This window comes from Thermobia domestica, chromosome 9, assembly GCF_964235325.1.
Source record: "Thermobia domestica chromosome 9, izTheDome1.hap1.1, whole genome shotgun sequence".
Lineage (NCBI taxonomy): Eukaryota > Metazoa > Arthropoda > Insecta > Zygentoma > Lepismatidae > Thermobia > Thermobia domestica.
Window position 1 is genome coordinate 180,726,962 of NC_137462.1, and position 15,596 is coordinate 180,742,557.

General features: G+C 37.2%; 1 protein-coding gene across 4 annotated transcripts in view; it reads right to left on the reverse strand.

Moving 5' to 3' along the window:
• The window catches only part of NTPase (ectonucleoside triphosphate diphosphohydrolase NTPase), a 73,125-nt gene that overhangs the window by 17,482 nt on the left and 40,047 nt on the right, over positions 1-15,596 (reverse strand). For all 4 annotated transcript variants that reach the window (XM_081725558.1, XM_081725556.1, XM_081725557.1 and 1 more), the window contains exons 5-10: positions 14,744-14,887; positions 13,902-14,013; positions 12,048-12,216; positions 8,576-8,719; positions 4,568-4,773; positions 4,084-4,140 (exon numbers count right to left, since the gene is read on the reverse strand). In XM_081725558.1, the coding sequence (XP_081581684.1) occupies positions 4,084-4,140; positions 4,568-4,773; positions 8,576-8,719; positions 12,048-12,216; positions 13,902-14,013; positions 14,744-14,887 (832 nt within the window). The remainder of the gene's footprint in view (positions 1-4,083; positions 4,141-4,567; positions 4,774-8,575; positions 8,720-12,047; positions 12,217-13,901; positions 14,014-14,743; positions 14,888-15,596) is intronic.

The following is a 15,596-nucleotide window of genomic DNA, read 5'->3' on the forward strand; positions in this document are numbered from 1 at the left end:
GCGCAATCCAAAAGTGCATATTTCATCAATGTTCAATGGGTGTACAGAGTATTCCATACAGGGTGAAATTTCCAGACATGCCATCAACCGAATTTTGAGATATGCTCTGACTTTATGATTGGTCTAAAGTAGGCAAAAGATAGCAGTGAACACTGAATCCTTTGGCGCAATGTTGGAAGTGTTAAGGATCGTCAGCAGCCCGGTTTTTCGTACTCAGGAAAACGCATGCTGCAATGTTTTCTTTAATGCTTATAAGTGAAGAAAACGTGAAATATACCGTGACGAATTATATCGCATCACATTATTCCAAATACGAAAAAACATAGAGCTGCCGGTTCCTAACACTTCTGACTTCCCTCCACAGCATTGGATGACCATTGTTGCCAAGGCTTACCTTCTGCCTACTTTGGATCCTCCTTGAAATCAGGGTATATCTGAAAACTCTATTTACAACATATCTGAGAATCACACCCTATAGGGAATACGTTGTATACCTATTGAAAATTGACGAAATATGCACTTTTGGATTGTGTATGTGTGGCTTCCTTTACGATGATAAGGACCATTATCCACAGTTTCTGGAATTCGAAATAGGGCCTGTTGAAAGTTGGCTTTTTTTTTCTGATTTTGGACAGACCTAGCTTTGAAACTATGCACTTTTCGCACTAGGTCTATATGAACTTTTTGTCTTATTTTGATATGAGGAATCACCTCTTAGAGTGTCGGTATAGTTCATTAACACCCTATATATATATATATATATATATATATATATATATAGGGTGGGCCATTTTAATTAATCCACGGAAATATCTGAAAAATGATAAAACATAGAAGAAATTTTTGAAGTACACGTTATATATTGCTAAGGGGGAAAACCAATTCCGCCAAAAGTACCCCTCCCCGCCCCCCGTAAATGGGGGTAACGGGGGGTAACTTTGAAATGTCAAATGGGAACATGGGTCGAGTAATACCTCGTTCAAAGGTCTTGGAAAACTAAGTAACGCTGTACCAAAAGATGTTTCATATTGTGCACCAGTTTCAAAATGGCCGCCATGATATGGTTCGGAAACTCCAGTACCCGTTGTATGAAAACTATGGAAGGTAAATGAATGGAACAAAATTGAAATACATAAATATCATAGGGCATATCGAATGATGTAATCCCTGTAATCCCAGTGGCTTCCCTGAAGGGGTCTTGTGGGCTAACTTCAAAATTTCAATGTCCGACCGGACAACGGTTCGGGCGTACGCTTGACCTACCCAATGCTGTTTGGAAGGCAGACTTCATGCATAGAGAATTGGTGCACTAAGTTAACGCGGATGGCCACAGTTACATTTTGATTAACTATTAGCATTCATGTCATATTGTGAGCTTGAGGGACGAAACGGTGTGTACGTATATCCCCGAAATGCTTTCTGAATAACCAGCACGCATTGCATAAAAGTTTCTCTTTTTTTTAGTCACTACAGCGTCATCCTTACAAACAAATGTTTCAATCACAATCACACCATACCTATTTGTAAGGTTAGCCTTAATTTACGAATTAAAGTAGAGTTCTCGTTTGAACTTCACTTTACTTTCCACCCCACTCATATACAGAGCGCAGGGAGAGATTATTTTGCAGGACTTGGATTTCTCTCTATACATTATGGCAATTTTACTCTAATATTTTTATCTCTGTTGTATTATTCTCGAGCCTTGGAACGCCTCCGTGGTTTTCCTATTTAATTTTCGTTATTTTCATTTATGTCTAACCGTATTCATACTATGGGCACTAGACGTTTTCTTAGACACAGTCACCATGTCTTTTCCGATCATTTTGAAAACGGTGTCTCATGTCGAAAATTTTCTTACAGAAGCTGTTTGATATTAATTTGTCTATGTAACGTTATGTTACTCGCTTCAAGCTGCTATTTGAAATTTTCAAGTTGGCCCCGGATACCTTTCAGTTGGCCCTTGGAGTCACCCCGGCAACACTTCTCGACGTGCCTTACGTCAGTTAGCTACTCCAGTTTTTCTTTTGTTGATTTATCTCCAATCGCTTTCATACTACGGGTACTAAACCTTTTCTCTGACACGGATACTATGTTTCGGCGGCCTTTTGAGAACACTGCCATTTCACATCAATCGTTTTCTCCTGCAATATGTTAGATTTTGCAAGATTTATCGAACGAGGTACAACTCGACTCATGTTACTATTTGAAATTTTGAAGTTAGCCACCAAGACCCCTTTAGGGAGGCCACTGGGATCACAGGGACCACACCGTTCGACATGCCCTATGATATTTACGTATTTCAATTTTGTTCCATTCATTTACCTTCCATGGTTTTCACACTACGGGTACTGGAGTTTCCGAACCATATTATGGCGGCCATTTTGAAACCGGTCACAATATGGAACATCTTTTGGTACAGCGTTACTTAGTTTTCCAAGACCTTTCGAACAAGGTATTACTCGACCCATGTTCCCATTTGACATTTCAAAGTTACCCCCCGTTACCCCCATTTAGGGGGGCGGGAGGGGGTACTTTTGGCGGAATTGGTTTTCCCCCTTAGCAATATATAACGTATACTTGAAACATTTCTTCTATGTTTTATCATTTTTCAGATATTTCCGTGGATTAATTAAAATGGCCCACCCTGTATATATATATATATATATATATATATATATATATATATATGATCTTAATACACGAATCTATAAACTGAGTTTACAAGTAACCTTGTTAATAAAAGTCATCAGTATACTTTTAAAAGTATTAACCGATAATGTGGCTATTGTTTGTTCGGCCTTATCCCTGAATCGCGAAAAACAAAGCCGTGTGCAACTAAAGCAAACTGATCTGCTGTTGGCCTACCGCCGCTTGTGCTCCTCCGCTAAATATTTTGCCGCTTTTAATTATTAGTTTTACTATGAAACAACCATATAAAACTATGACATTATTTTAAACGACAAAAATATACCACAGGTTATCTAATAATACCAGAATCGAGTATGCTTAATGAAATAATAGAAAGATACATTTCAGCATGCATAGTTATTGCGGTGCCAATTCAACTGTAAAGTTGAAAAGATTGTTAACCTGAATCCTGGTTCCGCACGATACAGATCTGTCAATATGCACATGTATAATTTGCTCCTCCTGTTGCGAGAGTGGTGTATTAAGTCAATCACAATTTTAAACAGCAAAATAATTCGTATATTTTTGTTTTTCTCTATTTAGAGGCAAGCCGGAACAGATAACAGTATATTTTTATTGATTAATTTATATTTAGATTAATGGATTACTTGAATCTTATCCAAAAGGAGCATGATATTTAAATGGATTGACCCATTCCATACCTACAAATAAATAAAGCCTTTGCGAAACATCTACCTGGGGAAATGAATAAAAAAGAAATCAGATACGATTACAAGTGCAGATCATTCCTGGCATTATTCTGGCACAGCAAGCGACCAAAGCGTACCTCGCACTTTCTAAAACTCCTAAATACGCTTCCTACACAATAATACAAATACTTTTTTCATACTCGTCAGAATACTGACCAAACCAACTGGTTCGTGGATAACTAGAGATACGCAGTGCGATACGAACAATATATTTAATTTTCCAAACAGTCCAAATTATATTTTTCGAAAAGAAACAAAACCTCCCGTTCCTTTGAAATATGTTCAAATACGTCCTATTATCTACAGGAACGGCAAAAATTCCTCAACTGTATGCCCTAAAGAAAGCTTGTGAAATATTGCTTCAAGATGACAATAAATAAAAATAAAAACAATGAAATTCAGATTTACGTCCCACGGTTATGCCGGTTAGACTAAAGGAGACTGTGATTATGAGAAATGAATGAAATTGTGAAATGAAGGAAGTGGGGGGAAACGGGAGAACCCCGAGAAAACCCACGAGCATGGTGTTTGTCCACCACAAAGTCCAAATGGCGCGAGCAGAGATAGAACCAGGGACTCCAAGCACCGGAGGTGAACGCTCTACCACTGAGCCACCGCGCCTAAATAAAAATAAGTTTGAAAATTATTTGTATATGATAATTCTAAAATTAAGAAATTTACCAACCTGATTTGGTTGCCTTCAAGAAGTCCTGGACAGTTATCATGCCTCCCTTAAAAGGATCTGAAACGATATGACGGATCTCGTTTATACTTATGCGTATCATATTTTTTTAAAAAGACATTTTCAATATAAGCGTGTCATTTATGTAATAAATACTTAACTACTACTATTTTTTTCTTAACTTTACTATAAATACAACAATAATATTGTGTACTTCAAGTAGTTTTGTATATTATCCTGATAAAAACAAGTTTCCTTCATCGTCCTTTTTAGAAGAAAAAGAAATATGACACTGCAACTAAAATATCACTGTTTACAACTACTACATTAATATTTCAAATTGTTCCAATTTTAAAAGCCTTGTATTTCCACGATCAGAAACCAAATATAAACAAATGAAATTAATGTTATAATTTTAAAAACCTTGAATTAAATATACACAATTCAAATTATTACAATATAAGTTTTTTTAAAAAAAAATGCTTACCAATCAAACCAACTTCCGTAGCACGGTCATAATAATAAGAAAATGCGTTAACCTCTCGACTGCTTAACTCAGTAGGTGCGTGGACTTTATTACCCACGTAATTCTTAACTATTTTTGTACACTTCTCCCCATTTACTATTGGTCGCTTCTCTGGTACTTCGCCTTTTTTAGCCTTTTTTACTTCATAAGTTTGGATTTTTGGGCCACTACAACAAAATATATTCTATTTTAATATCCGAACAAACTACTACACTATCAATTTCATTTTTATTTATTCAAACTTATAATTAATAACTGATTGGATCTAACTTAGCATCACCTTACAAATTTGTAATTTGATTTTTCTTAGCGGATTGTCTTTACATTTGCTTTCTAATGCTGTTAGAAGTATATTTTTTTCGGAACAAATGGTACTCGACTCATACTCTGATAAGAAAAAATAAATGGACAAACCATTAAATTATGGAATGAAACATTTTCTTTTTAACATATTAATAAATAATTTTGTATCCACTATGCAGTCGAAAGCATCTTATAATGGAAACAATTACGTAATAATGTTTTCGCAGGAAGTGGTAATGACTGCGCATACAAAACGCAGGAAGCAGTCCTGCGCAGGATCTTTACCTATTCACACATTACATATATCTATGAGGGAAAATCTAGAATTTGCAACATTTTCGAGACAAAATCGAGATGTATAAGCGATCGGGTAGGCTTTCTTGGAATTCTTCCATTGCACGCGATTTATCAGTTGCCAAAGATGGGTAAAGTGCTAAAGATGTCCACCCCATATGAGCAGCGAAGTATTATTTGTTTTCTAAGATGTAAGGACTACATAGCTGCAGGTATCCACAGGGAAACGGAACCGGTATATGGGGATGAGTGCTCAGCAGTGCGAAATGTGAAGTGGTGGTTCCTGGCTAGACAGAGGTTCACGAAAGATACCGATGTACAAAATGTTGTTCGTCGTTGCTCCCGTGATCAGCCGGCCGCCTTCTACGTAGCAGGCATCGATAAACTTGTGGTACAGTGGGACAAGTAGCTCAACGGATGTGGTGATAATGTGTAGAAATAGACAAAGATGCGTAGAATATATATATAATCTTGTTTTTTGTTTATGGTTTGTAATCTGGGGATAAATCAGTGGGCGCTAAGACTTTTCGACCAGCCAAATTCGCCTGTTTATTTTTGAACGAAATGGTCGGGTTGACGTAAGATTCATGTGGGGCATAGCAGAAACGTTCGCATGACGGTGACAGATCTCGCTCAATCGGTCACTGCTGTGCTTGTACGTAAAATTGGGAATGTCGGCGATATATCAGGGTTTGACAGAAGTCAGATTGTAATGGCCAGAAGGCTGGTAACGAGCATCTAGGAAACGGCGCGATTCTTCGGTTGTTTGCGAGTTGCTGTGGTTAACAGTCTTCCAAAGGTGGGAAAAGACGGTAAAACCAGAACCAAATGACAAAGAGTGGGGCGGTCATACCTTATAAAGATGTAGAACGTCACTGATTTCGAGGTTGGTAAACCAAGTTAGGGCGCAAACTAAAATTAACGCAATTAACATCTGAGTAAACAGTTTATCGTACTCTCCTAGATATGGACCTCAGCACCGACGTCTCATACGTGTACCAATATTAACCGCACGGCATCATTGATTACGACTGGGATGGGCACGTATCTATCGTCATTGGACTGCCAAGCAAATGGCACAACGTTGCATGGTCCAATAAATCACGATACTGCTTTCATCACATCGATGGCCAGGTCAGAGTCCGTCGTTTTCCAGGGGAACAGCTCCTCGAAACGTGCAAATCAGAACAACAGACTCCACGATGATTTGGGGAACCTTTACATGGTCACCTTTAGGGCCAATAGTGCTTGTGGAGGGCACCATGATGGCTCCTACCTATCGGGAGGTCATTGCTGATCATGTACACATATTCACGTCGTCATGTTTCCAGTTGGTAATGACATCTTTCAGTAGGATAACGCTTCTTGTCACAAGCCAACGTTATGCTGCAGTGGTTCGAGAAGCACAGTGGTGAATTCCACTTACTGCAATGGCCCCCAAATTCACTCAATCCAACTGAATATTATTCGGATGTCAGTTCGAATCCGAGCTCATCGCCATCCTCCGTAGAATGACGTGTGTGCAGATGTGGTACGCCATGATTCCAGTCCACCTATTAAGGCCTCATTTGCTTCCATACAAAACTCACTGCGACTGTCCGAGTCAAAGGTGGACATAACAGACATTAGGTAAGTGGTCATCATGTTTCGAATGGTTTGATATATATACTGCTAAGCATAAAATTGAAACCAAGAGAAAGCATCGGATTATCGGATTACCTGCACATTTGCCAAATATAGAAAGGCAGGAAAATGACTAGAGGTTTCGTGACGTATTACGTGCGCCGCCACGTCTCTGGAAAAATAAACTTTAGGGCAGACAACCATAGTTTTTAGTCAGTAGCTTTTAAATGTTTGCGCGACATGAGGGTGTCATGTGTGTGAACGCCTTGTCGTCGAATATGACAGTAATATTAACTTATTTTTGTCTTTGCACAGATTTGCAGTTGTTACACAGCGACCAGTGTCCTCACGAGACTTTCGACTCACCATATTTTTACAGCATCAACTGCTGCACAGAATATTGTGTACGGCTGCAATGATGCTATGAATGTAGCGTACGGTAGCCAAGTGGCACAACATTCTCTTCCCAGATGAATCACTTCTGTCTGTAGCATCATGATGGCCGCATGTGTTTGGCGGTGCCGTTAAAACAGGAACGACATGTTGCTATTCATTGCAATCGTAACATTAGTCCGGTACTGCGCATTTGGTATGGAATGCCATTCGATTTCTAGCCAGCTTGTGTCTAATAAGGATCGATGAGTTTCTGATCAGCCACCAGTACATCACGAAGTCTTGGATAAGGTTACACTTTCCAACCGGATAACGATCAACTGTATGTGGCACGCATTATCTTATACTTCCTGAGTGAAGAAAGATTGTTCTCTTTCTTGGCCAGCGCGTTTGTCTCCTTCTCTCTCTCTCTCTCTATCCTACTGAACACGCACAGAGTTTACGATTTCACAACGCCTCGCACATCAGTGATCTTCCCTAGATACTACAGTTCATGTACAACGATAGTGTATATTTTTGTATGTACTCCTAAATATTGTTTCTATTTACGGGCAAAAGTGCTATTTAAAAGGCACAAGCTACTAAGAAGAAGACGAAGAAAATATATGAAGAAATAATTTAAATATTGTTTTCGTTGAGATGACAACTTGTTTATCTGGTTGACATGGTAATGTAGAAATATATAGAACGAAGAACCATATTGTTATAATTGGATGTATATTATTTTAATGTGACAAATAAGGTATATGTGGAACAATATATAATCTAAAAGTGCATAACTGTGGTGCAATTCATTTGTAATCTCGTGGACTTTATAAGTATTCAAAATATATTTGAATCACGGAAGGTAACGAAGAAATAACTTTACAAATAGCTTTAGTAATGTGTCGCAGACACATGGTTTGGCATACTCCAAGATGACATCCAATGTCTCATTTTCCCTATTTACTGTCGTGTCACATTTAGACTTTCTGGTGAAGTCTCGTAACATTATTACAAATCCCACAAGCTCACAAATGTAGCAATCCACATTTTTATCTTAAGTTATATATCTGCCACATTTGAGGATGCTACTTCTTACTGTTGCATTCTAATATCCAGCAGTGGATCAGTAAGTCTGTTGAATGTAATTTTACGATTAATTTTATGTAATTTCAATTTTCGAGCTTATCTTTTTCAAAAATCATACGCTACTTTTATTTGTTATACATTTCTACTTACTTTCATAAATAAAATCAAAGTTTATATTACGCATTAGACATAAAATTCAAATTAATAAAAGTTTTATTTACATCATATGTCAACAATCTTTAATTTATTTTACATTAGCAAAGAATAAAAACAGCTTCTACTTACACAATATTGTACGTAATACCCCCATACGTCCAAGTAGTGTTAATAATAGGATTTATGCACTCACTCCGCAGCAAAGTGGCCTCTTGAGGATTGCCTACACTAAGAATTTCTTTCCGAGCTGCTTGAAGACCCAAACCTAAATAACTAAAATATAAGTTACGATTATTACTACTTAATGTTAATCCTTACTTTTATATATACTGATGAAAATGCATTTAAGTACATTCTATATACACTGCCCTATTCTAACCCACCCATCGAATGTATGTGTGTAGAGAAGGGATGCAGATCTTTGTAAGTTCTGACACACCGGCCACCGCTGAGGATAGGTGGCTCATAGTATTTGTAGAGGACATCTGCTATCAGTTTGAAAGTCATAGGACAACAGAGTGAGGCTAGTTTCGTGTGTATGTAGATTACAGTCTTTGTTTGCAATCTTAAGAAGACGCTAGCAAACGCCTGACTTGGAACGTGGTTGTATAGTCAAGTTGCAAAAGGCCGATTGTACGTTCTACAGAATTGCTGCTCGCGAAGCCTGTGCCGTGTACTTAGCCCATCGGTGGTACATTTGATAGAAGACAGAGGTTTTACACAGCAGGTGCTTTCTCCTCAACATTCGGGAAGCGCATGGGCAGAAGGATCGTTCGGGCTGTCCTAACTGACAGAACGACTACCATCAGCGCAATTAAAGCCACTATGGTCCGTTGTATGAGTCCATAACACTAAACAATAATCGACTGTTACAGGTCTACGTTTTCATGTTCCTCTTGCATTATTACCAATCGACAAACTCATCGCCAAGAACATCTTTCGTGATGTCGGAAGAAACTAGAGTGGCGTCGTTGAGCGAGAAGTTTCACTATGTTGTCGAATTTGACATATAGAACCACCTCTGGCAATCTGGTATGAGCTTCCCTCTGGCCGTTATTCAGAGGTGTATGAACAACGCGTTATACATTCATGACGTCGACAATCCTGTCCATCGATTTATTTGGACACTCTGCGAGACCGCAACTTTCAGAGGATAACGCGCGTCCGAATGTGGTCTACTCGACATACACGTCCTATTCTGGTCTGCCAAAATGAACACTTATAAGACAAGGTAAAATGATGCCTGACGGCAACGACTATAGGCTAGCTACACGATCTATAGCCAGCAAGGAATACTTCAACACGACATACGCATTGATACGACTCTGTATACGATCGCCTATCTGCCCAAACGGCTGTCTGTGGGCGATTGGGTGCGTACTGTGAGATCTTTTAACAGCCTATTCGAGTCGGGTGTCATTTTATTCATTTATTTACTTTTGAGTTTCACATTCAACGATTATGCCCTTTTGGTTATAAGAGACCATGAGAAACAAATGGTGAAAGGACAACATGTAACAACCATCCCCTAAGTGAGATTCGAGACAACAATAAACAGATTTTGCAGTCGCCAGCCTAATGCCTTTGACCACTAAAAACCATGTACGCCATGTTGAGATCACTATCACCTACCATCGCTTGCTTCTTGTGTACCAACGACGGGCCAGATCCGTCATATCCTACTAGACACTTTAAAATGCATTCCCACCACTATACGCATATACAGTTCTAAAAATATTTTTGGACACGTATTGTCCGTTTTTAAATCATAGTTTTAGACTGTGAAAACAATTAACTGTTTCTTGTTTATACAATAAATCCCATAAGTAGAGACTCATGGCTTTCACTTCAGCCGATAGCTATGCCGGTACATATATTCTGACAAAAACACATACATACGTGTATTTTATATTATATATATACACAGGGTGACTCAAAATAAATGTTACAAGCCAATATCTCGCGAACTATACATCAAATAAGAGAAATATTAAAGAGTCAATGTACAATACAGAGGGGCCTAAAAGTGAGTCAAATACGAGGTTCCTCCTGCCTCCCATTTTAGGGGGAGCGGGGTGTACGTTAAATTTTCAAATGGGAACATAGGTCGAGTGATACCTCGTTGGAAAGAACTGGAAAATTGAACAATTTTTGTAGGAAACAATTTTTGATATGGGGCACCGATTTCAAGATAGCCCCCAAAAATGGTCCTCTATCAGATAAAATTTCCAGTACTTATAAATCAGAAACGGCTGAGAAAAAAAAGAAAAAGGAAAACGCCATAGACAACGTGGAATGGTGTTGTCGCGGTGTCCCCAGGGCCCCCGTCATGGGGCTCCGGGACCAACTTGAAAATTTTAAATGGGAATTTAGGTCGAGTGATACCTTGTTTGATAGATCGTGGAAAACCAAGCAGCTTAGTACAAAATTTGTTTTGATTTCGGGCAAGCCTGTTTCAAAATAGCCGCCGAAAAGGGTTCCACATTCAGATACAAAGTGCAGTGTTCAAATTGAGTGTTACACGCCAATATCCCGCGAACTATGCATCCATAAAAAAAGTGTTAAAGAGTCAATGTTCAATACAGACGGCCTAAAATATGGGTTAAACACGAGGTTCCCCCGCCCCATTTTGGATGCAGAGGTGTACGTGGAATTTTCAAATGGCAACATAGGGCGAGTAATACCTTCTTTGATAGATCGTGAAATACCAAACAGTTTAGTACAAAATTAGAACCTCGTTTAACCATCTGTCCGTATTGTACATTTACTCTTAACATATTTCTTATTTGATGCATAGTTCGCTGGATATTGGCTTGTAACACTCAGTTTGAACAATACGCTTTGTATCTGAATGGGGAACCATTTTCAGCCGCCATTTTGAAATAGGCTTGTCCGAAATAAAAAAAAATTGTACTAAGCTTTTTGGTTTTCCACAATCTATCAAACAAGGTATCACTCGACCTATATTCCCATTTGAAATTTTCAGGTTGGTCCCGGAGCCCCATGACGGGGGCCCTGGGGACACCGCGACAACACCATTCCACGTTGTCTATGGCGTTTTCCTTTTTCATTTGTTTCAGCTTTTTCTACTCAGACGTTTCTGATTTATAAGTACTGGAAATTTTATCTGATAGAGGACTATTTTTGGGGGTCATCTTGAAAACTGCGCCCCATATCAAAAATTGTTTCCTACAAGAATTGTTTAATTTTCCAAGCTCTTTCGAACGAGGTATCACTCGACCTATGTTCCCACTTGAAAATTACACGTACACCCCCCTCCCCCAAAATGGTGGCGGGGAACCTCGTGTTTGACTCATTTTTTAGGCTCCTCTATATTGTACATTAACTCTAATATTTTTCTTACTTGATGTATAGTTTGCGAGATATTGGCTTGTAACACATATTTTGACACTCTGTGTATATATATACTTTTTTAATTTTTATTACAATCCTGTGGATTCCGTTATCATTACGTGTGCACAAGTTCATGGAGGTCTCCAATTAATGAAACAGTCAGGGCATCATTGTAAATCTACAGTATAAGATATGAACATGAAACGTCCCAATAGATAGCTATAGTGAAATGAAGATGAATAATTACCTGTGAGTATATAAATCCATGGTGGTATGAAAGATTGACACATGATGAAGGTATTCCGATGGAGAACTTTCAATAGTAGCTTTTTCTTTGGGAGCGAATGTTATTTGAGTCGATCCTCCACCTAAATCCAATGCAACAACAGTTTGGTCTGCTCTACCTCCAAGGCGATCTGTAATTGAAAATTTTCCAAATTGTCCACATTTCAAGTATTTATCTTTCCTTCACATATCATTACACTTTTAACAGTCTATTGACTACTTTTCAGATTCTGTCATGAAAATTTAAACCATGCACACATGACCACCAATTTTTATAACAAACACAAGCTAATGAAATCTTTCTGCTCAATAGTACTTTTAATAATGTCACGGATTTGTTGCAAGTGACACCGCTTGTAACATAATGTGCACATACGAGCTCGTATAAAAACAACTATTTCAAACTAACACTAATTAAACTACCTTAGTGTTTATTACTTCTAAGTTATGTTTTGAATAAACTTACTGATGCAAGGACGTACATTCAGTCAAGAAAGTACTGGGAATTGTACATTTACAAAGCACAATGAAAGGGAACGTCGAAATAATTCTTATCGCTACGTTAGTACAGCTGCCCTCTATGCTCACGTGAAGTTTGAGCGCTATCTGTCAGTTAGTTTGTTTACAGTGCTCTGTTTGTCAGTTCATTACAACTGTGTGTAGGTAATTTTTACAATGGATGAAACTATCGAACAAAGAATCTGTCTGAAATTTTGCATTGCAAATGGAATTACGTATGCCGAAGCGCTGGAAGTGTTACATAAAGCTTACGGTGAACTGACTTTATCAAAAACGCGTATGAGTGGAGTGGTATAGTGCATTCAAAAGCGGTCGAGAGGTGGTGGAAGATTTGCCTCGCTCTGATCGACATCACCGTCTTGAACTGAACTGAACATTGCTAAAGTAAAGGAAATGGTGACTGAAAATCGTCGTTTAAGTCTGAGAGAGCCGCTGAAATTTGTGTACCTCACGAATCAATTCGTACCATTTCAAACGATTGTTTGGGCATGAAACGTGTTGCCGCTGGGCTAGTGCCGAAAGACCTGAATTTTCTGCAAAAACTCAATTGCTTAAGGATTGCTGGAGACATGCTAGAACGAGCCAATTCCGATCCCACATTCATAAAATGCAGTGTAACTGATGATGAGACATAGGTTTACGAGTTTGACATGCAAACCAGTCAATAAGCTTCGGAATGGCGCCTTCCAACTGAGCCGAAACCAAAAAAAGCACGAATACTTAAGTCGATCCCGGAAAATGCGTTTCAAAAATGTTTTGATGATTGGATCATTCGTTGGCATGTGAATTATTTCGGAAGGGACCTACTTTGAAGGAAATACAATAAATTTGGATAAATAATGCATATTTTGTGTTTTATTGACCAATTCCCGGTACCTTCTTGACAGAATGTATGCTCTATTTGATTTACCAACATAGTTATAAATCGTTTTCCCGTACAATATCAGATCGTATTACTTAACATTTATTGCATATAAAGTCCGAACTATAAGCATAGGAATCTAACATGTAAAGTTGTTTTAAACTTCTTAGGTTTACTACAATTTCTACAATTATAAAAGTTACAATCAAAGAACTAAGGACCCTTTTAAATTATTAAAATATTCTCACCTTTGAACATAACTGTTCCCAACTGACACTATACCATCTTAAATATTAAAAGAAAAGTTCAAAAATACAAAGATGCATACTACACACAGACATGTACACCAAACGGGCATGTAACTAATAGCTATTTATATGACGAAAAATTCAACTATTATTTTACAAGCAAAATAGTTCTTTCTGCTATACGTACCCAACAAAAAATTCACTGTGAACCACGAAAATATTCCCTCATCATCTCCATCCATAATGGACACAGACCTTTCATTTGTATAAAACCCAGATTTTGCCAAGACATTTCTCGCCTATATTAAAGGGAAATTTATTAAACTACTGTTTTTACAACGAAAGAAACGGAATAAAAACAAATAAATAATAAATGAACAAATATTTTTAAACTATATTATATATGATTATTAATAGTTGATACAGTTAAAACAATATCATTTGTCTAATTCTAGCGTAAAATTAAAAAAAAAAAAAAAAAAATCGACAACGATGTATTCATTTAAAGTTGTTAAGAATTGTACCATATATTATAATATACGTAATATTTTCTCAATTTTCGAATACGAATTAGATAAGATTATCTTTAATATTAAACAAAATAAATTAATACATATTTTAACTTTATCAACGAAACTACTACTTTTAATTTTTTTCCGAAATGTTTCAATGTAAATTCGCATATGACCTTTTGCACCATTTATTACTGAAGTCTTGATATATGGCTTTTAAAAAAGTAAATAAAAAGAAATTAGTTTTTACCCTATATTAAATTCACGAGATAGTATGTTAAGCTTTTAGAAAAAGTACGTTTCTTGCCTTTATATAAATAATTATCACACGATTTACCGTTCCGCTTTTATAACCATACGTACCACGGAATGCATGAACACGAAAGCAAACCTACTTGCAGTTCCCGAATGCAAAATGATATGAACCAAACAGTCCAACTTGACATCAATCATGCAGCTACACTACACATACAGTTTTATTATTTATTTATTTATTAATTTTTTAAAGCTTACTTACCTCTGCAAGTAGAGCATCTGCTTTCTCTTGAGGAAGTAGCCTGAGACCAGCTGTTGCCTTCATTGCAAGCGGTGTTTTCTCCCAATCAGGTTTCGGAATAACCTCCTTAGCTCTATCTAATAACTCGTTAAGTTTGTTCGCACCCTTAGTCAACAACAAAAATAATTATTTAGAAACAATTACATACTACGACTAAACTTTCGACAAGTATAATTATCTTAAAGAAACAAACAAAACAAAAAAAAATCTTGTATTCACACACTTTCGAAAGAGCTAAAGCAATTTTATTCAAATGCGAAATATGCTTCAGGTTTGAATAAAATTGCTATCAGTTCTTGGGGAAGTAATTTTATAAAATGTTTACATCTGACGCCAAAAAGTGTTATGATGCTGTTAGTTCTCTACTGCATAAATATTTATACTAACAAACTGCTATGCAAAAGAAATTAACATGTCTCATCGCTTCACAGTAAATGTATATGCTTATCTAGTATAGATATAACTCGCTTATATCAAAATTAAATAACACAGCAGTAACTTCAACAATGAAGTATCTGCGTTATCTGTTTTGATTTTAAATATGATACGGAAATGATGAGGTATAATTTAAAATAATAGTTGAAATAAAGAGAAAGTACAGAAAGAAAGAACTGAAAAATTAAGATACATTTTACCTGAAAAATTAAGCACGTCAATCAAAATATTAATCACCTCGTAGCTAACAATGGTGTTTCTGTCATTATAGATAGCATTTTATTGGTAACGTGACAAGTCACCCATCAGCGCTGACACATGACCATTGCAATTAACTTGACGTGTACCAGTGGGTTAAATGAAAACACCTCCAGATGGG